At 48.7% G+C, this 20,781-nt stretch overlaps 1 protein-coding gene across 1 annotated transcript; it reads left to right on the top strand.

The window, feature by feature from the left end:
* Nucleotides 1-8,635: 8,635 nt before the first annotated feature.
* Nucleotides 8,636-17,817, top strand: NABP1 (nucleic acid binding protein 1). The gene is made up of 6 exons (XM_084288925.1): nt 8,636-8,948; nt 9,159-9,297; nt 12,166-12,237; nt 13,503-13,575; nt 13,824-13,890; nt 15,276-17,817. The coding sequence occupies exons 1-6, from the start codon at nt 8,858-8,860 to the stop codon at nt 15,458-15,460; spliced, it is 627 nt and encodes a 208-aa protein (XP_084145051.1). The 5' UTR covers nt 8,636-8,857; the 3' UTR covers nt 15,461-17,817.
* Nucleotides 17,818-20,781: the final 2,964 nt, after the last annotated feature.

Raw genomic sequence — 20,781 nt, 5'->3', positions numbered from 1 at the left:
AATCTGGCCATGTGAGTTTTCTGAGACAGATGCATCCTTTTTACTCGTTGATCCTGCTAGCACATATCAAACTGTTCTTGTTAGTGAGACAGTTTCTTCATTTAAATACTACTTTTAAAGTTGCCGTCATCCCTAAATAATAAATCTGTGGTAATGCTGGGTTGTGAGAATACCTAGGTGTTACAGAAGAAAGAAATGACCACCTAAGTAACTGCTGAGCAGAAGATACAACATGTTTATGAGCTGAAAGAAGCCAGAGGCCATAATGTCTGAAGAAGAGGACAGTTTTAGCTGAGTTGATGCCTTGAACATGAGTGATTCACTCATTTGTTCAAACACTTCAGCTTCCTACCACTGGCCTGCTCTATTTTCAGCTAAGGCATTCCCAACCTGCAGATGTAGCAGTAAGCAAACTTGCAGCAGCGTGAGAAATGACATTTCAACGAAAGCCATCCAGTCCTGTGATTTTATTTTTATTTATTTATCAGCTTGTTCTGGGTGCTCTTTTCACACCCCAGCTCCATCACTACTTCATCCTGCTTCTCCTGCAGCAGGACAGCCACGGTGATACGACTTGGCTGCCTCTCGGTTCTTTTACACCTCCTACTTGCTCTGTTGTCTGCCCTTCTGTGATTAGGTTCCCTGCAAATGCCTTTGTGGACTTCCTGCTTTTAATGTATTAAGACAAATTGATTTGTTGCTGTTTCATTAGCCGTTAGCTCTTAAAGTTCATTTTCATCCGCTCCAGCTCTTACCCAGGCATGTTTTCTCTGTTTGTTTTGCCTGGGCTGTGCTCTCTCTTCCTGAATCATTGGTATAAAGTTCAGTCCCACGTGTGAACTTTGCCATCTGACCACAACGCTCCTCTCTCTGTTGCCTCCTGCTCCTGTCCAGACACTTGCTTCTCTCTCTTTTTTTTTTTTTTTGGTACAGAAATGTGATCAGCTTTAAGGCTTGTTATAATTTCTTATGTGACCCCTGTACTGAGCATAAGGACTGTAGTGGTTTCATGGACACCACTAAGAACTCTCCTCCAAATCCCTAGAAACTCAGCTCCTCAGGTCTTGCCCGTTCCTCCAATCCTTACTGAAGTAAGAGGCACAGTTTTGTGTCCAAAACTGAGCTAATTCCTCCCTGAAGATAGAGAAATCTAATGATACCTCAGTGAGTGTAATCAGGTGCTCAACAGTGGGTTCTCCATCAGCCCACTTCCATCTCCCAGGCTGGAAGCCCTCTGAGATCTGGGGCTTGGAAGAACCCAGGGAGACAAAAAGCCATCGTTCCTCTTCCCACTGTACTTGATGTGGATAAAAGAAACTGATTTGTCATTGCTGAGGTAAAGGCATCAGCTGACTGGAGGCTGGGGCTCGAGCATTGTGTGCTTAACTGATAACAGGGCTACGTCAACACACGACAGCTGTTTTGGTAAAGGTGCCTCCTATTTCATCAAGAGTTACACAAAAAATGATTTTGTCCCTAGGTGGCTTGAGCTGGGGATGTTTTGGTAATGCACAGAGCACCAGCTTATTAAAATGGTAGAAGCAAACAGAAATAGTAATGATGGAAGGGACTCTTGATTCAGGAGGATATTGCTTGCCTTATATCATCGGCGTTTGTGTCAATGCCATATTAGCAGTGATCACATTTCTCATTGTCTGCTGCAACGTAACCAAGTCCTCGGGTAGAAAACTTCATTAATCAGGGAGGTGTGCTCTCCGCGGCTGTGTGGCTGGGAAGATAAATCACCTGGCTCTCTGCAGATCAGCTGAAGGGGAGGAGGACATGCATTGGGTTTAGATGGAGAAAGGATAAGCAACATCTACCGGGAGGGGCTCCAAGTTCCTCCGCCTCGTGTCCCTCACCCGAAGTGGAGGCAGCAGCACTGGCATCCTGGAGACAACACAGCACGAGAAGTGCCACGCTGGGGACAGGCCCTGGTTGTCCGTGGCAACCCGCAGGCATGGAAATCTCAGCTGGCAGGCACGGCTGGGTCTAAATGCTGCTGCTGGAGGCCGCGGGGAGACGGCTCTCTGCTCCGTCCCTGCTGCTGCCCTCCCTGTTGCTCCCAGCAGCGCTCTTGGCTTGGGCGGGGTGTTTTTGACCTGCCTGTATTTAATGTAAACCCAGATTGCTTTTGGCATCTGTGGAATCCTAGGAAAACTAAAACAGCCGAGCGCGGTGCGGGGCGAGGGGATTTATGGGCCCAGGAGGTCAGGCTGGAGTTTACATTCGCTGCTGGCGGTGCCGGGGGGTCACCAGCACAGGCACAGCACGTGGGTTTCCCTTCTGACTGCAGGATAAACACGCTGTGGGGCAACTACGAAAGGACTTGCTGTACCAGGAGGGAAGGGGAGGAGGGCTCCTTTGTCAAACGCTGAGCCAGGGCTGTTTATCTGACGTCCCCAGGTAGCAGCCGCGGGTTAGCGGAGTTGAGGGGTAAAGCCTCGAGCAGGGCAAGCCAGCGCACGAAGCAGACAAAGCAGCCCTGTTCTGGCTTCTTGAGGTTGGTGTAATCGTGGCCGATCTTGACACACCGTGAGAGCGGAGGGTGGCAGTGGCAGTCGAAATGATGCTCTGGGCGCCTTGCACCTCGCCGCTGAGGTGTCGGGTCGCTGGTACCTGTGGAGCACGGACCTGCCAGGCTGAGGTGATTCTGCAAATTTGGTTGCAGAAGGTTCAGAGTGGCTTAGCTAAAGCTGGGAAGTGGGAGAGGGTGCTTTCCTTCTGCCAGGGAAGCTGAGGGCAGGTGCCTCCTCCAGCCGGGAGCTCGGCGGCTCAGCCAGGATCCGCCAGGCCTGGGTGCAGCGAGGAGGCTTCGGGAGGCAGCAGGGCACACCTCAGCCTTTGCCAACAGCTGCTTTTCTCACAAACTAGCTGTGAGAATGAAAGCTATTGAATTTCAGGCTGCACAAGTTAATGTCAGAAAGCCCAGCGAAGGCAGGGGTGTTCGCAACGTGCGTCTTTCACATGGCATCTGGTGATGCCTGGGATCAGACTTATTCAGGGGATTATTGGAGTGTGTGATTGTGGCTTTCCCATCTCTTAATGCTGTATCACAGCAACTGAAGCTCAGTCAGATGAGACTGATGACTAAATAAACGTGTGGATAATGAAGAGGGTGGCGTGCCTCCTGATGACCCTACAGGAAGTGAACACCCCGGGCAGAATGGGAGACTTTCCACGGGCACATGCAGGGGCCTGTAAGGACCTTCCCAGTCGGTCTCCATGGGTGAGAGCACACGGGAGAGGTGGCCTGACTTTACCCAGAGCTGTAAAATGCTTTGAAGCAACCACAGGAGAACACTTTGCGTCAGGGAGTGAAGCATATTCCCGCTGCTCTGGTGGTGAGATCTTTTTCCTGGTTTGCTATTTGCTTCTTTTGGGAAGAAGCAGCAAGCGCTGCGATACAGTGGGGGAACTGCAGGTTTCACTCCCCAGCCTAACGTGTCCCAAACTGAGAAGGCACTCGCTTTTCTTACTGCCTTTATATCTCCCCACCTGTTAACCAGGAATAATATTCAGTAACCTGCAACCATTTCAAGAGGTTAAATTGATATATTATTGATACCATGCCTGGATTCTGCCCAGTGGGAGATGCTACGTAGCTACAAAATATGATTAATTTCATCAGTATTGTGAGATGAGTAAACTGTTCTTCTAGGACTTCATTTTAGTTTACCTCATACGTTAACAATATGAGACAGTAGTCTTAGCACGCAGGAATGAAGATGACACTCAAAAGAAAAATAATGTGTGGAGCAAACCTGTCCTGTAACTTACAGCAACAACGCTTGGTGCAGGACAAATCAGAGAACCCAGCAGGAGGAAAGCCACTGCTGTAGAAGGAGTAAGAGAAAATGTTGGCAATAAACGTGTATTGGCTTTAATCTTTCACGCTGAAGCCAGGGTATAGAAGCAAGACAAAGAGATGAAAGATTCTGATTACCCTAAAGCCTTCTTTGTCTGCAACAAACCAGCACGGCAAGAACCCTGCTCTGTGTTCACGGTCACCTGCCCAGCAAAAGCTTGGCCAGTTAACCATCTCCTGGAGCCTTCTACAAGTTGCCTTCATGTGTTGCCACTTTAGGAGCATCCCCTTCTTTCGCTGTGGGCATCGCCATTACTTCAGCCTGGGATTCAAGGTGCCAGACACAGGTGGAGGCCAATATCCGCATACAGTAAAGGTGACTTACTTAAAACAGTTGGACTCAAGTTCTTCCTTTATACTTACACACACAAAAAAAAAAAAAAAAAAAAAAAAAAAAGCTTGAAACATCTTAATACAAAATATGTGTCCTGTACATTAAGATTTCAGTATTATATGTGAAAAATCTAGCTTGAGTGGAGAACTTAATGAAGCTATGGCATTGCTAGATAATGTAACTGAAAATTGATCAACCTCAAGAAATTTTTGAACGTTTGAATTTTAAGCTTAATTCCAATAATTAATTACCTTTTTTTTTCCAGAAAAAAAAGAAAAAAAAAAAAGTATTTTATTGTCTTCTGCAATACCACCATGCAGTAAATGTGAAAGTCTCAGAAATGTTTAACTACAACCTCAGCAGGGAGAAGTGTCCTTGGCACCAGTGTCTTTGTGGTTACAAAGAGAAAAAAATAGTCCACAAATTAATCAAATTTTTAGTCAAAAGCACCAGGAAGGGAACGGTGCGACTTGCTGCACAACACACAGACAGTATCTGCTATTTTAATGTCACTCACTTCTGTTACTGGTTGAGGAGACGCAGCAGAAGAGAAGCGATCGCTGTTTCATGGCAAGAGGTTTTACAAAAGCAGAAATGCTCCAAATTGGTAAATCCATTGCCATACAAGCCATGACAATGTCTGATGCCTTGGGATTTGCCCACCAGCGAGGAATCGAGCTCCTCTTTCCTAAAGTGAAGCTGCAGTCACTGAGACGTCTGATGTGGCTTTTGAACCAAGCCTGGGCAAAAGCCACGTTGCCGATGAGGTGATGCCACCTCCAGCCGCGTTGCTTTGCCTGGAGGAGCTCCCAGGGACTGCAGCAAGACCTAAATCGGGCCTCTGAATGCTAACCTGCTGGTAGGCGTGTGGTGCCAGGGGGAAAGGAACCGGCTGCTTTGTGGCTGATAACATGAGGCTGCAATCTGGTGTCCTGCTGGGTTTCTGTGGCATCATGTGGAGCCAGGGCCAGCAGCTCGGCTGTGTGACCCGCCCAAGCTGCAGTGAAATGGTTCCCCAAAACCTGTTATCGCTGTGAGTGAGGCTTTATTTATTTATTTTAATACCCTGTGTGAAGATATCCCAGACTGGCTTGGCTTGTTTCAAACGGGACCTTCCCAGAGGCGCTGAGCAGAGCTGACTGCTCACGGTACCCATGCACTTCACGCAGACTGGTGGCTTTCAGGAGGAGCTGTTTCCTTCCTTACCCCCGCTGGGCAGGATTGTTGGTGTTACACGTGCTCATAAAACGGAGGGGGGAACATAAAAGCTGCAGTACAAAACCCCTTTGAGCTACCAGTGGCGCTTGAAATGTGCTGCACTGGCAGGCCTGGTGCCCGAGGCGAGCAAATGGGGAGGAGGGGGGGGGGGAAATCCCCATTAAAAAATATCCAAACCAAATTAAATCTTCAAAGCCTCCTTCCTGGACATAAATCCCTTGTTTTTTGTTTTGTTTTGTTTTTTATTGTTTCTTTTGAAGGTCATCATTAGATGATGCAAGTCCAAGGCTGAACTTCCAGCCCATGAGGCTCCGTGGAGCCTGCTGGCAGCGGGGCGGTGCGGTGGGGCTGCAGGGCAGAGCAGAGCACTGAAAGCCTCCCGGGGCTGCCAGAGCCAAGAGGTAGGCTCTGAGAGGTGCTCCAGGGCTCCTGGGGCGGCCACGGAGGGTGTCCTGGGACGACTCACGCAGGAATCCCCCCTGGCAGGGACTGGCCCTGCAGAAGGCGTCCATAAAGCTTTTTGAAATGTTGACTGATTGGCCAGCCAGCCGTGACAGCAGGGCTGGTTTAAGGGCTCTCAGCACGTTTTTAGTGGAAAGCTGATAGTTATTTTCTCTAGATAAAAAAGGAGGTGCTGCACGTGCTTGGGTGGGTGGCTGTGACCGGTGTCCTTGTGGACACAGTGGGGTTATTCTGGCACGGCCGCAGTGCAGAAGTGCTAATCTCCCCCAGCTGCACTTATTAAACCCCTCAAGTGAAGACCCCTCTGATGGAAGGAGCAAGGCTGTGAGGTCTGTTTTTTGCTGTAAGACTCACTGGAGATCCAAGAAACAGCAATTGTGAATGTTAGGGGGCTTTAAGCCCATAAATCTTTGGGACTTGTCGCTCACGGGTCTTTCAGATCTCCAGCTGAAAAGACAAGACTAGCTCCTACGCTCCCCGTCGCTATGGGGGAAATTTAAACCCATATTCCTCTGGGATGTCCTCAGGGAAATCATGACCCTGAAGGCCAAATACCGTGCGCTCAGGAGATACTGAAGGCACCCAACTGCTGTTTCCCGGAGTCACCAAGACACCGGAGTCTGCTGCCAGCTTGTTAAATGGGCGTGCTTCAGGGAGCTGAAGTGTAATCAATGTTAGAAAAACAGCTGACTGAATCTGTAGCTTTACTTAGGAGCTTGTCAGAGGTAAGGTAATGGCCTAGTAAAACTTGGTGAAAGGTGGCATTTTGGGGCCTCTGTATATTTTTAATCTCTACGTGCAATAAAGCACTAAGCATCACCTCTTGCTTTTGCTGGCAGATTTCTTGCAGGAAGACCTACTTGGGGACTCCAGTAGCTCTGAATACCAATCAACTGAAAGGAAGGGGGGAGTTTGGACCAATTTCTCTGCTGGCATAACTCCATTAAAGCCAGAGGGTGAAATCACAGTCCTGTTGAGATGCATGGGATTTTTGCCAGATACATGACTGCTGAGAACTCTTTTAATAACTCAACCCTGATTTTGCTTTGGACTGAAACCTCCCCGTGAATCTTAGCCTACAAACACTCCTACCTTGCACGCAGAACTATGTTCTGCAGCAAGCAAATGAGCTTGGAAGAGGATTCAGCTTCATCACTGGAACCCTGCTGTAGAATTCATTGCAGGCAAAATTTGACTTGTGTGGGGACGGCACTGGCTGGGTGGCACACATATTCAAGACCCTCCGTGATGGAAAGGCTCCTGCTTTGGCTGCAGTCACATACTTTACCAGATACCCCGTGAAGGGCACAAGCACAGTTTTGGTGCTGCCTCTTTGGCATGACCCACTCGTGCAGTCAGGGCTCGTTAACATTTTTAAGACCAGCTTATTGCAGGAGTCCTAGATACTTCACAATACATCTCTCTCTTCTCCCATCCCGTTGCATAATGCTGTCATGGCTACTGGGCTTCTTTTTTGGCCAACTTGTTGTTCCTGAGTATTTGGGAGTCTTCTGGAGGGTCTTGTGCCTGAAGATACACCTCATCTGCGCCTTCTGTGCTCATGCTGTTTGCGGAAGGCTGACGACATCTCCAATAAGGAGGTCAGAAAGCTGGTGCTTCCACTGCCGGCAGATGCAACTAGGTAGCCTTATCGTCCTAGGGTTAAAAAAGAAGTAGGAAAAGTGACGCTAGGAAAAAATAAATTAAATAAACAAATAAAAAATATATATATAATTCTGGTTTCTTTAAACATCATAAAGAAGCAGTGGTTTGCTTTGCGGGTCGCCTTCACGGCAAATGGGAATCATTCAATCACCGCCAGATAATATCAAAGTCATTCTCAGGGGCTGGCAATTGGAATGACAATTGAAAAAAATATGAGTTAAGATTTTAAATGTCTCTTTGTGAGACAAACAGAGCAAAATTGTTCATCAGGGCAAGAACAGACACTGTAAATACTGTCTTAAAATGGATCTGAAAGGAACGTGTATCTCCTTGACAGATAAGAGGTGGCCAGTTCTGTCTTCCCAGCTTAGCCGCAGCCCCTTATGGATACAGAAAGAGTTTGTGCCCTTGTTTTCCTACTTCATGCACCAAGCTTAGCAGACCTCTGGGTCTCTTTTGGCACTTGAGAAGCCAGATAGGAATTTTTCCACAGAATCAGAGTTGTTGGAGTTGGCAGGGACCCCTCGCATGGCCCAAGCCAGCCCTCCTCGGGCAGGGCGAGCTGGAGCGGGTTGCCAAGGAGCATCTCCAGCTGAGCTTCGCGTGTCTCTGCGGATGGGCACTCAGCAACCCCCCTGGGCAACCCCGCACAGTTTTGGGCAACCCTCAGCGTAAAAATGAATGCCAAAACGATGGATTTTGATGTCATGATGTATTTTGTGTTTTGATTTTGTATTTTTGTGTCATGATGCGACTTGTATTTCGATGTCATGACGTGATTAGTATTACTGTGTTACACGCAGACCTCCAAAGAGCCCGAAGCGTTTTGTTTTTAAGCACCGCGTCCACCACAATTCGCCTCAATCCCCCCTCCGCCATCATGGCGCCCCCCCCCCCTTCTTCCCCCCCCCCCCCGCGCAGCAGCAAATGGCGGCGGCGCGGCCCAATGGCGCTGCTCCGCGTGCCGCGGACGGTTCCATCGCGCTCCCCCCCCCTTCTCCTGCCCCCCCTCCCGGCGCCTGGCGTGGTAGCGGCCGGGCGCTATAAAAGCGGGCGCGGAGCACATGCTCGCCTCAGTGCCGGCGGCAGTGGGCGGCGGGCGGGTGGCGCTACCGCGTCTGGGGAGGAGAGGGGGCGGTGGGCGGCGGGGGAGCGCCCCCCGGTCAGCGAGCGGCCCTCGGTGCCCGTGTCCCCGTCCCCGTGTGAGGGCTGCCGGCGCCCCGACCCCTGCCCGGCCCTGCGCTGCCGCTGCCCCGCGGGATGCGGGCTCGGCCCGCCCCGCCGGCCCCGTCCCCCTCGCCGGCCGCAGCATGAGCGCGGCGAGCGACGCGTACCTCTTCATAAAAGACATAAAACCCGGACTGAAAAACCTAAATGTCGTCTTTATTGTGCTGGAGATCGGTAAGTGGCGCCCGGCGCGCCGCCCCGCACACGCCCCGGGCTGCCCACGCGTGTCCCGGGGGGGCTGGGGGGGGCCCGGGGCCGTGTGTGGGAGCCGGGCCCCCCCCCTCCTCCCCCCCCAGGGCCGTGCCCGAGGCCCAGCCGTGGTGCCGGGGGGGCTGTGCAGCCTCCCAGCCCCGCTCCCAGCCCGGCTGTGCTTCCCCCCCGCAGGGCGAGTCACCAAGACGAAGGACGGGCACGAGGTGAGGTCGTGCAAGGTGGCCGACAAGACGGGCAGCATCACCATCTCCGTCTGGGACGAGATCGGCGGCCTCATCCAGCCCGGGGACATCATCCGCCTGACCAAAGGGTGCGTAGGGGGCCTGGGGGGCCGCCGCCCGGCAGCACGGACCCCCCCCACGGGCCGTCACCCCCCGTCCTGGGGAGCTCTGTGGCACGCAAGCCGAGGTTTTGGGGTGGAAAGACACAGATGACACAGCTTGCCCTGTTTGGACCGGCTCCTTGCTCTGGAGGCAGCTCCCTGAGGTCACTTGCCAAATTCAAGCAGGCTCCTCTGCCCCAGAGCATGCCTCGTGCGAACGTGTGCTCTGGTGGGTGTGTAGGAAGGGCTCGTGCTTGTAATGAGGAGCTGGTGTTTCAGAGGCTTAGTTTGGCTTTAAAAAAGCTCCTTAGGAGACGGCTCCTCTGTAGGAGGGGGGAATGTGCAACAGTCACTCCTCATCTGTAAATCAAGCAGGGCAGTGAAAAGCATGTTCTTTTTTTAATAGCTAGTCCTTTACTCTAGCAGTCAGCTCCTTAATGAAAGGAGGGAATAATTAATGTCCCTGCAACACAGGAAAGTTGCTTTTGATTGCAGTGGATTTAACTGAAATAACAGGCAGAGGGGAGCCTTCTCAAATTTACTGTAGAAATTCATACTAGGGCTACGCTGTAGAGTTTCGTTAAGTGCAGTTGGGTTTATCAGAGAGAGCCAGTTTAACTTAAAAAAACAACCACATTATGTTTCTTAGCTGAGAGAAAGTACACCAGCTTAACACAGAGTTTAAAAATACTTTTCCATGGTACTTTGTCAGTGATAGTTGATTTCATGTGAGTTCATGTCAGTTTACACTTAAAGGTGTATTGCTCTGGCCTACAGCCCTGCAGGAGATGGTGCTACAACAAGCACAGGTCCTTTTAATTTGTGTCTATGAAGAACTAGGTAAAAGGTGACTCAGTGGAGCTGCTAACTGAGCTCTTGTAGTGGTTCATTCGAGTGTAATTCCTGCTTTTGGAGTGAAATCGGATGACCCTTGCTACCAAGACTACAGCTGCTTCCTCCTATGCAAATATCTTTCGCTATGAAGCAGGCTGACTCCTCCGAGGGAGGAGGTTTTGGGGAAGCCTGCTTGCGTGGAGAACACGTGGAGCGCTGAAACATGCAGAACGAAAGCAGGGCTCTGGGCCAGCACAAGGCCTTGTGTGGAGCTGGCGTTGAAACAAACTGTGATACTCCTCAGCAGCCGTGCTCTGCTCTGCGGCTGCCTGACTGTGGCTGCTTTGTTAGTTTGGTGCTACCAAAGGGAGGGTTGTGCCATCGCCGTGTCAGAAGCAGAGCTTGGCTCGTATGAATTAAATGGAGGAGCTGACACCAGGATTTGAGGGTGGCCAAGTCATGCCTTCGTTTCTGTGAATTACAGACTTGCTTAGGACTGTGTAATGGCAAAAGCTAAGTCTGTTCTGCTTGGGCTCTTCTATTAAGAAAATGCCCTCACACAGGGTTCTCTGAGCACAAATCTAAATTTAACTCAGGATTCAAGGTGGGATGTTGCCTTGGAAAGGCAGGTAGATGTTGACGTTTTCTGGTAGGTTAATCTGACTTTCCAGTGCCTACTCTTGCAAGTAGTAAAGCGTAGTTAGGTCCTGTGTGTAATTACCCCATTCTTCTGCTAAGTTTCAAGCCATTAGATGCATTCCTCCTCAAAAGCAGATGCTTGCTGACTTTTGTCATGGGCTGACTAACTCATTTACAGGAAGCTGCTGCAGTTAGGAGCTTGGAATTTAGAAATACTGAGTTCAGTGTGTTACAACCAGCTCCTTCTGAAGCAAAAACAAATGCCCACATACCTGGAATAACTTTGTGCTGGAGATTATCATGATTTGCTGGGTCTCGTCTCAGTAAACAAATGCTCTGCATCTCTCACTTGTTCCTGCTTTCCTCGGTGCTCTGCCACAAGACTGTCCAGCTAGCTCGTTACCAAGGGCTAAGCATAGAGGGGGTCATCTTTAGAGTGGAAGGTGGCATTAATCTTGCTTCGGGATGAAAAACTGAGATGTTCCCGGTGATAAGGCAAAGGGCAAGAGAAGGGCTTGTTATCTGCATTTCATAGAGACCTGGAGCACGAGGAAGTGGTGACTCGTCGAGGTTATCGGTGACTCCTGACAGTGGAATGTCTGGGCTCCTGCTTCCTTTGCAGGATCAACACGCCCATGTTCCTGTTAGCTCCCTCGCACTGCATCTGCGCTCCCAGTGTGCGTTTTGCAACACTTCTCTTACGTGATGCTCTCCCATGGAGGGAAAACTCCGTGGAAGGCTTCGTATAACTCAAATTCCAGTGCCTGGAGAAAAAGAACCACCATAAAGAGTGAGAGTGCCCTCGTGCTCTGCCTTGTGAGTGTTTCTGGAATCCAGAAATCATATTTCTGATGTTACTTGGGACGCAGTGGTCAAACTTGTACCTTGAAAGAAACAAAACCAAAAAGCAAACGTGGTAAGGACCTGTTCTAAAAAAGCCAGCGCTTCCTATTACACACACTCCGTAGCAGTATCCTCCAGTGAACAAAGAGAACTCCTCCTGGCTGCTGCTGGGAGTGTGGTAAGCCCCAGACCTGAGAGGTGTAGTCGGTGGTGCCGTGGGTACTGCTGTTGGCAAAGTGCCTTTCTTCCGCAGGAGGAGTCGCAAGGTTTGCTCCAGCCAGGGAAGGAGCATCAGATCTCAGAACACTTGGCTGGTTTCCTGGAATTCCCAAAGGGTTCAGCCAAGCTTCCAATACCTTTTGCTGGAAGTAAAACATGGGAATCTGTAATCTAATGCACTAAAGCTGCACTTGAGATCCCTGGGAGTTGTTTTTAGCCCATTAATTCTGATAGGGAGTATTCTTCAACCTGTGAAGATGGCATGTTTCTGCTTGCTTTTTATTCTCTAAGACTGATTTTTCTTCTCCTTGCTTTGGCCAGGTATGCCTCTCTGTGGAAAGGATGCCTGACGCTTTACACAGGGCGAGGAGGCGAGCTGCATAAAATTGGGGAGTAAGTATCGCCTGCGTATGCTTGTGGTGTTCTGTCCTGCTCTCAGCAGAGCATCGTGGTAAGTACAGGCCGGGGTGGCTCCCATTAGACAGAAGCTGGGTCAGCAAAAAGGTGCTGATGGGCTGTGGATAGGCACTGTGCAGGCACCTGTGATGTGAGTTCCCACACGGTGTGGCAATGAGCTCCAGTCCCCCCAGGATTTTAGTCATATCGAGGTAAATCAGCCTCTGTCACGGCACAGGCCTGGATTAGCTGGAGGTGCTGGTGGGGAAGTGGGTAAATGACGAGGGACTCAGTCTGCGCTGCTTGCTTAGACCTCAGGTTGAATAACCACTTCGGTGGAAACCCGGTGTCTGTCTCATGCTTGAGAGACAACCAGTGTAAAGAAGACAAAGGCAGCTTCAGTGAATCATATCTAAACAGAAGCAAGCCTCATTAAACCTCCTTTAAACTGCCCACAGAGCGAGGCGGTGACTTTTCTTGACTAAGAACAAGCATGAGTAACATACTTGACAGGCAACAGGGGAAGCAGCAACCTTTTTCTAACCAGAAGAGAATTTCCACTTCCCACAGTGCTGTAAGAGGCCTCATAGTCATGAGGGAAGCAGTGCTGTGGGGTGGCCCCTTAACATGGTTCAAAGACGCCCTGTGCTCGCTGGATTTTAAGGGATGACCACGTTTTCTTTGGTGTTAAGTCATTGCTACTTCCATGTGGTTGGTCGGTGGGCCTGTTCCCTAGGATTCCCTGGAAGCACAACAGGATGCTTTGAATTTCATCCCTCGTTTCATGCTCCTCTGTGCTATGGTAATGGAGCTGGCTGTAGCACGGGAGTGTGTGGGAGTATTTGTTTTCCCTCGAGATCTAACGCAGCTGTAACTGGGAGCAGGCTGGGCGACTCTGTGCCTCACCCGACCTTGTGAGTGGGTGCTGGATGAGATTGTGTAGATGGGAGAGGCCGAGGGAGCTCTTTTATTACTTTTTGTTTTCTTTAGACCATTTTACCTGCTAGAGTAGATGTGTACTTGCCTCTGCTTGGCTGAAATAGCCTCACCTGGACAAAGTGACAGCTTTACCACAAGCCTATACAGGGATTAAAAAGCTAGCAAGGCCTTTTAGGACCTACGGATACTTTCCGAAGGTGTGGGCTCTGGGTTAGTGACTCCTTGGTGGTGGGATACGCGCAGAATGTACATTCCTGGAGTTGCAGAGCTGAGAACTTCACGCACGGCTCTAGAACTTCATCATCATACTGATTTCTTCTCAGGTTCTGCATGGTGTACTCAGAAGTGCCAAACTTCAGTGAGCCCAACTCAGAACACATTGGACAGAACAAACTGGTATGTTAAATTTGTCTGAGACTTCAGCTATAAAGTGCTCTTTGTTCTGAATACTTCACACTAGGCTGTGATAAGATAAGGCCCGTCTGGAAAAAGGGATTTGAAATGATACAGAAATAAAAGCAAATAATTAGCGTAGCAAATAAATTCTATGTAGAGCCGCAATAAGAACACAGGAGAAAAATCCCTTTCTGTGGATATTTGCAACTTCTTTCTGACCCATGTCTCTTTTTCACATTTCTCTGAAGGCACAAGGTGAACAGAATAATAGTTCTGCATCAAGTAATATGGGTTCTTGTACATTCGGGCCACTGGGTAAGTCTCTTTCATTTTGTGGAGGTGAAAGTGTAAGAAACAGTTAATGGGAATGAAAAGAAATTTGTCTTAAATAAGATAAATTTTGACACTGTGGGGTACAAGCCTATTCTGAAAAGGGTTTTCACTTGGGGGCATGAATCTGCAAGCAGAAACACGAACGTTTCCTGGATAATGGTTTCAGGTTTTGTCCCCAAGAAGAGGAAGAAAAATATTCATAGTGTCTGTGTCATGTAAAAAGACTTGAGTAATCCTAGGTTGCTCTGATGCTTTCAAAGAGTTCTTGCAACACTTGAAATTCTGTTTATAAAGTGGTGTTGCAGGAGCCATTTATTTTTTAAACCACCTGAGACCTTGGTCTTAAAAATGCCTTCTTTAATCTCGCCTGTTACCATGGCTTTTCTGCCGGGTTAGCTCCTCAAAATAGATAGAAGTGGAGGTAATCTGAATTCTAATATCTGACCTGACTGCATGGCTCTGTGATATCCTATTTAAGCTTTAATGTTTAATAAGAAGTTGCTTCAAAGGCTTGAGTGGGTGTAAGCTCAGAGGGAGCCTTACTTGTGGCCTGCCTACACAATGCCCAGCCTCAGTGCCTGGTGTTTTGCAGCTGAGTTTTGCTGGTGGATGGCAGCGAACTGATAAACTGATACGTGACGTGCTGCTGGAAAGCTCCATGTCACTTCAGTTCAGTGATGGTTCCTCTTCAGCGACACGATGATCGCTTCTTATTTTAATAAGGAGCCCTCTGTGTTCCTTTGAGAATAGAGCAAAGGAATTTTGAGCAAAAATTTGCTCAAAGAGTTCTGCCTTTCCTTTTCTGGGGTGAGGCGAGTGGGCTTTTAGCCCAGCGGGTGTGCAGGCACCTCCTCAGTGTCCCGGTGGTGGGTTTTGGGCAGCTTTGTTTCTGCTGACCTCACGTTCATGAGGGCTTAGCACTAGCTGACTTGCTCCTGTGACTGGGCCTCACAAGACAGCTTTCCATTTCTGCCTGCTCGCAGGGAAAGATGCAATAAGCTACGTGCAGCTTGATTGTCTTTTGCTCATTTCTACTTGACTTCTGCCCTACATATTTCTGGAACATCCTGGTGGTGTGACCTACGAGCTAGAGCATGTTTCTGAAAGCATCAGTCTGTTTTTGTGAGACTCCTGTCTCTCCTGTGCAGGGAATTAGCGCGCAACTCCCTGTGGCCCTTCTTGTTTTTGTTGGAGGTGGGGGGAAGGGATTGGGGGAGCAGGTAAGCTGCAGCTGGGGTCTTGGGAATGCCAGAGGGACTTTTTCTAGTGCTCGGGGTTTGCTGATGGCTCCCTGTTGTTAAACGTGGGTAGGGAAGCGGCGATCTCATTCAATGGAACTTGTGATGACCTCTTTTCTGTCTTTTTAGGAAACGGTTTACAAACTGGACCTGAATCAAGTGGATTCCCATTTACGTATAATCATGGCCACTCTTATGCAGGTAGTGGGAGAGGCAATGGACGAGGACCTGTAAATCCAGCAGCAAACAGTGTTCAGCCTCTTCCCCCTGCTGTCAGTAACGGGAGGGACCCACGCAGAGCCTATAAAAGATGACTATGCCAAATGTGGTTGTACAGCTTGCTTAAACTCTACACTCTACTTGAACACTTATTGCACTTTTATTTATGGTTAACTGTGAACCAGTTTGTCCTTTGTTTTTTTTACCTTTTGGTCTATGGAGCAAACGATGTGATCTTTTGTTTTGCTTAGGGAAGCACAGTGAGTCTTCCCCGTAAATTAAAGGGGTAGAGGGAGAAGGCGGATATAAGGACATAAGGGTAATGGTTTGAAGAGCCTCAGTTAAAACTCAGTGCTATTTGCTAAAGTGGAAGAGAATTTCAGTTACATGTGTGTATTTTTCTGTTTCTGTTGGTCAGCCGTATAGCCTTAAAAGGTCCGTGATGTCCTGTGTGCACATAACGGTGACTCCCCATTAGCGTTAATGGGAGCTCCTCGTACTGGAAGAGAAATGAGGGAGAAGGGCAAAGCAGCCTTAGTGAGCTAGGTGTGCTTGGAATGAATAGAGCTTGTGAAAGCAATAAGTGCAAGGAAACAGTGGTGCCAGCACTTTGTGGTGTCTCCTAAATCAGAGAATGAATAACCCAGAGAAAAGTCAAAGACCTGGTGAGCACGTTGAAGCTTGACTTCTGATTCCACAAATCTGGATGCTATTTTAAAGACTCATTCTTCATCGTGCCACTTCCAGAGAAGGCATATGCTATTTAAAGAAAAATTCTCCATAATCCACCATTATCAGTGTCAAGGAAAGCAACATTTTTTTTTTTTTGCCTTGGGTAAGAGCCTGGATGGCCATTCTTGCTTTGCATAGAATGTGAAAGGAAGATCTAAATTCAGAGAGCATTGGAGAATACTGTTAGTAGCAGTAAAAGCTCACAGTTACTTTACAGGACTCTGAATCTCCAGGAAAGAATGAGTTTCACAAACTGTTCTCAAATGCTGCATTACATCTCTCTTTAATGAGGCTGAGTACTTTTCCTTCCTTCATTCACTTTTCCAAACGAATTCTGTATTAGATCAAGTTGTATGTTGGGATTGCAGAGGCACTAGCCAAGAACACAGCTGCAGTTTTAGTGCTGCTAAGCTTTCCTTCCTCTGTTTTATATGGAGTACAAATTATCCCTTACAGAACTTAACCCTCACCCCACTCTCCCTTGGGGGAAGCTGTTTTTTTTTTTTTTTTTTTTCCTCCTGAGATTACAAATGCCTTGACCCTAGGAAGCTGCCCAGTGCCATATTTCAGATCAGGTTTAAGAAACAACATTGAAGCTGAGGTGTCATACTGGATTCATCTGTTTAACTCTTCTTTATAGCTGACCTCTCAAATAAAAATTGCACTAACTATTTCAAAAACAAATCTAACTTTCTTTCTGTCAAGCCATAAAGACTTAATGACAAAAGGCTGTCTCTGAATTGCAAGTTGTCTCTGTTATTCATGTTGTTTGAAGCTACCCCCAAGTTACTGATGTTTACAAGTTACATTTGATATTTGTTTGGTGCTCTATCACCATTTGTTGACAGCTGCCTCTAAGGGGCAAGTTCCTTGCTTAATCTGAAATACCAGAATGTCTTTAAAAGTGGGCAGCAGCAGTGACAAATACCTGAAGGAAGCTTTAGGGAGACCTGTATGCTGTTTGCCTCTGATTTGGTGAAGTGCTACCCTGATGTCTGTTGCCAAAATCTGTCCTGCACACAAAAGAGTGGCGTGCCTCCTGAGGTCACTCGCTGGTGCTGCTAGGGAGAGCAGTGCGAACTTGCAAAGCACGCAGTGAGATCTGGGGAGGTGCTGTAAGGTGATGTGTAACTCAGGGACTTTACATTGCTCACGTATTTAGAAGTCATCCGTAGAGTCTAGATGTATAGGCCTTTCATGTGGTGTTGCATTGCGATGTTTGACGTGCTTGTGAGAAGGGATCCAAGAGGATTTCCAACCCTGTGATGTACAGGTGACATGATCCGGAGGTAACTGAGCTGTAAGTATGGTGTGGGAGCCATAAAGGTAGCGAGTGAAGAGGTGAAGTGGTGGCATGGTGGTGACTTTGTACTCGTTGGGGTGTCTCAGAAGTGCTGGTGGTCTAGGTTTCTACCATAATAAAGAAGGTTGAAATAATGGGGAACCTGGTTTCAGTGTATGCAGAGGTACCTGGTGTTTGCAGCTCTATGCATCTGGGCTTTTATTAAGCTAATAAATTAAGTTGTTCACGTTCAAAATTGACGATTGCTGCTGATAAATGTCAAAATTGAACTGTTTGCTGTCAAGTGGATGACTGACTTTCAGTTGGGAGGAAAAAAAGCACAAGAGGCCAGTCTCCGTGTTCTCAAGGTTAGTAGCATTCCTGCCTTCATCTTTCTGATGTGAAACTATTCCAGTTTATTAATAAATTTTTACTTCTTTGCAGGGGAAATCTGTGCCCTGAAAAGTCACATGGACTTAAAGTCAATGTAATAGCAACTTTCCAAGGTTCCTCTGAGCTTCCCGTGAACCTAAGACAAGGAAGTTATTTCCCTCAGAGGTGTCAGTGTCAAGATAGTGAGCTCTCAACTTGGCAGAGGAGTCTGGGAGCCTGCCTTCCATCTGGATCCTATCACCTCAGTGTATGGAGGCTTTGCACAGGAACGTTTCCCCACGTAAACAAGCAGTGGTCATGAGTTCCTCACACTACAAGCGGCTTCACAGGGCCCAGGGGCTAGGTCATCACGCAGTCTTTTTACACCTATCTGTGGAGGACACCAGAGGTGGGATTTTTGTGAGGGTAGTTTCAGCCCTCACACAGACCACTGAAGGAGGAAGCTGGAAGCTGCCCACTTCCCCAAACAGCCTTCTGCTTTGCGGCTGAGCAGTCCTGATGCACTTGGGGCCACCACACACCCAGGCCGTGTCCCATTATGGTGCCGTTCTCCTCTTAAGTCCCCATAAGGGACTTCAGCAGTGTAGCAGTGGGGAGTTCTGTTGCTTATCTGCTGAAGTCCCCCGTGTGCTGCTTTAGTCCTTCCTCGGCCCGAATCCCCTTCATGCTCAAAGTGGAAAAGCAGTCCTATATTGCCAAGCAGTGCCTGACCCTGCATGTGCAACCTACAGCCCCAGTGAGAGGGGGAAGGTGCTGTGAGGAACATGGGGGTGCTGGAGCAGGGCACGTGGTGGCATAATCACAGCTCTCATGAGACACCTGAATAGCTTTGGCCTTACAGGCCTCAGTGTGTAGGCCTGTTTTGCTAATGGCCTGACTGCACCCTTCCTGTAGGGATCTTTAATGTCCCTACCCCCCAGACAAGGGGTTATTATCTGTTTCATAAAGGCACTTTGTACCGGCAGCTCCCAAAGTGCTTGCTGGAACTGGGAACTGGTCAAAGCAAGGGGTTTCCAGGCATTTCTGGGGCAGCTTTGCTGGGCTGCTGCGTGGCCTGTGTGTTCTCAGCGGCCTGGGGATTTCCTTGCTCCTCTTTCACATAGGTAGCTTTGTCCTTTTTCCCTAAACTTTGAACCAAGCAAGTCCTGGTGCAGCCTGGTGGTGTTTTCCAGGGGGATCCGTGGAGGTGTGTGGCTCTGCCCGTGCAGGTCTGGCCAGTGGCTGGCTCTTGGCTGGTTTCGGGAGTTTCTGCCCTTAGCCCAGCACCAGCGTGCTACCGAGGAGACTGTGGGGCTGGGACTCCTCGTGGTGAGGCTCTGTTAACGAGCACAGGAGCAGCAATGGTTTCAGTTTAACCCAGATGCTCCCCCTGCTGTGCTCTTCTGCTGGGTGAGTCCTGCCCTTGCTACCAGGGGCACAGGGTGCCAGCAGACCCCCGGCCAGCACCCTGCGTGCTCACCTTGGTGGCTGTGCTCAGAAGGAAGCATGGGAGCCCTCACGGTGCTGGTACTGCCCCTGTTTCTTTTTTTCTGGTTACTTTTGCAGTGGAAGATGTGATAAACCTAGTAAGGGGCGACTGCCTGACAATCTCTTCAAGAATTCAACCAGAGATGCACTTTCTGGCTTGAGCCTTAATCACCTTACTGACTCCCTTGCTCTCATCCAGGGAATCTGAAGTTGTTGTGGCCCTTTGTAGGGATTATGCTTTTTGATCTGAGATGGGCGTTTGTGTATGAATATTTTTATATGTATATACACAGCATCTTGCGATTGGGATGGAGAAAATAATCCTAAAAAACCCTGTTTACTAAACTACAGAGGATGGACTTCAGAGGGATTCGAAACTAAATGTGGAAGTTACTAAGGGGAAGAGTTAAGGACTTCATTTAGCTTTTTCATTTCTCTAAATAACTATTTTTTTTTTTTATTTCCTCAGGAAGAAAGTAATGTAGATATAGGAGCTTCATCTAAAGCCACCTCCCAGCTGATAAACAGGCTCTGGGTTGCACGTTTCCTAGGGAGCAAGATTAGGGATGGAGTAAAACATCAGGATTTATCAGAGAAAGAAAATTCTTGTGTGCTGTAAACGCACGTTCAGAGCTAGCTGCTTCCCATGAGAGCTGAAATGGGACGAGATCTGCTCTGCAGAGGGAGAACCCAAGGCAGTGCAGTCCCTCCACTGCTGACTAGCTACCACATATTAGGTAACTAGCACATAAAAGACAAAATCAGCTTAGTAAATCATTAACCAGGACCCTCTAGGAGTGCAGCTGCATGTTGCGTGACCCCATGGGGGTGGCTGGGAGTTCCCTCTGAATTTAAGCGTGGTTTGCAGTAGGTCCTGTGCAGGCAGCGGGTTCCCATCTGTGAAACCGGGGGTGGTCGGGCAGACCTGCTGGAAGCTGAACTCACTGGTGCAGAGGCTGAACACACTAGAAAAGCTGAAAGCCACAACCAGCGTGTAGGGTTTTATTTCTAAATCAAGACAAGTTTAGAAACACAGGTGAAGCTTGCGTTTTCCATACCCCCCCTCCCCCCCAGCCCTGCCAGGTGGGAAGTGCAGCTCTTAGCATCTGATCTGCTGCACCTGGTGCTTCTGCTCCACTCGGCTCCTCTGTGCCAGGGCAGGCGTGGGCTGATGCTCTCAGGCACATTCATGCCTGCTTGGAAAACCAGGATAGCCTGGAGATGCTGGGAGAAGCTCTGTGGCAGGAGGGCTGGTGACTTCTCCAGCCTGTACTGCAGGTAAATGTTTAAAACATCAGGCAAATGCTGCCAGGGGTGGCTTGGGGGTGGGGGAGTTGATTTTGGCACAGGGCAAGCGGGAGGATGTATTAAATGGTCTACTGTAGCCCTCTCCACCGTTATGTTCTATGATTTATGCATTAGTTTCATTTTTGTAATTTCCTCCTTCACAGGTTGATTAATACTAAATTTAATTTTCTGTAATCAACTTGAGCATGTAACTTGGAGAGATGAGGTTTAGGCTGATTGCAGTAAAAATCTACC

Source organism: Netta rufina (genome assembly GCF_964035555.1).
Source record: "Netta rufina genome assembly, chromosome: 6".
Taxonomy (NCBI): domain Eukaryota; kingdom Metazoa; phylum Chordata; class Aves; order Anseriformes; family Anatidae; genus Netta; species Netta rufina.
The sequence above is the reverse complement of the archived record's forward strand: the minus strand, read 5'-3'. Positions and strand labels throughout refer to the sequence as shown.

What these genes read in the sequence shown, in the direction of transcription:
- NABP1 (XM_084288925.1), top strand. Translation starts at nt 8,858, where the DNA reads ATGAGCGCGGCGAGCGACGCGTACCTCTTCATAAAAGACATAAAACCC. An exon ending in CTTTATTGTGCTGGAGATCG is followed by an intron (nt 8,949 to 9,158) that starts GTAAGTGGCGCC and finishes TCCCCCCCGCAG; the next exon opens with GGCGAGTCACCAAGACGAAG. An exon ending in TTGTACATTCGGGCCACTGG is followed by an intron (nt 13,891 to 15,275) that starts GTAAGTCTCTTT and finishes CTGTCTTTTTAG; the next exon opens with GAAACGGTTTACAAACTGGA.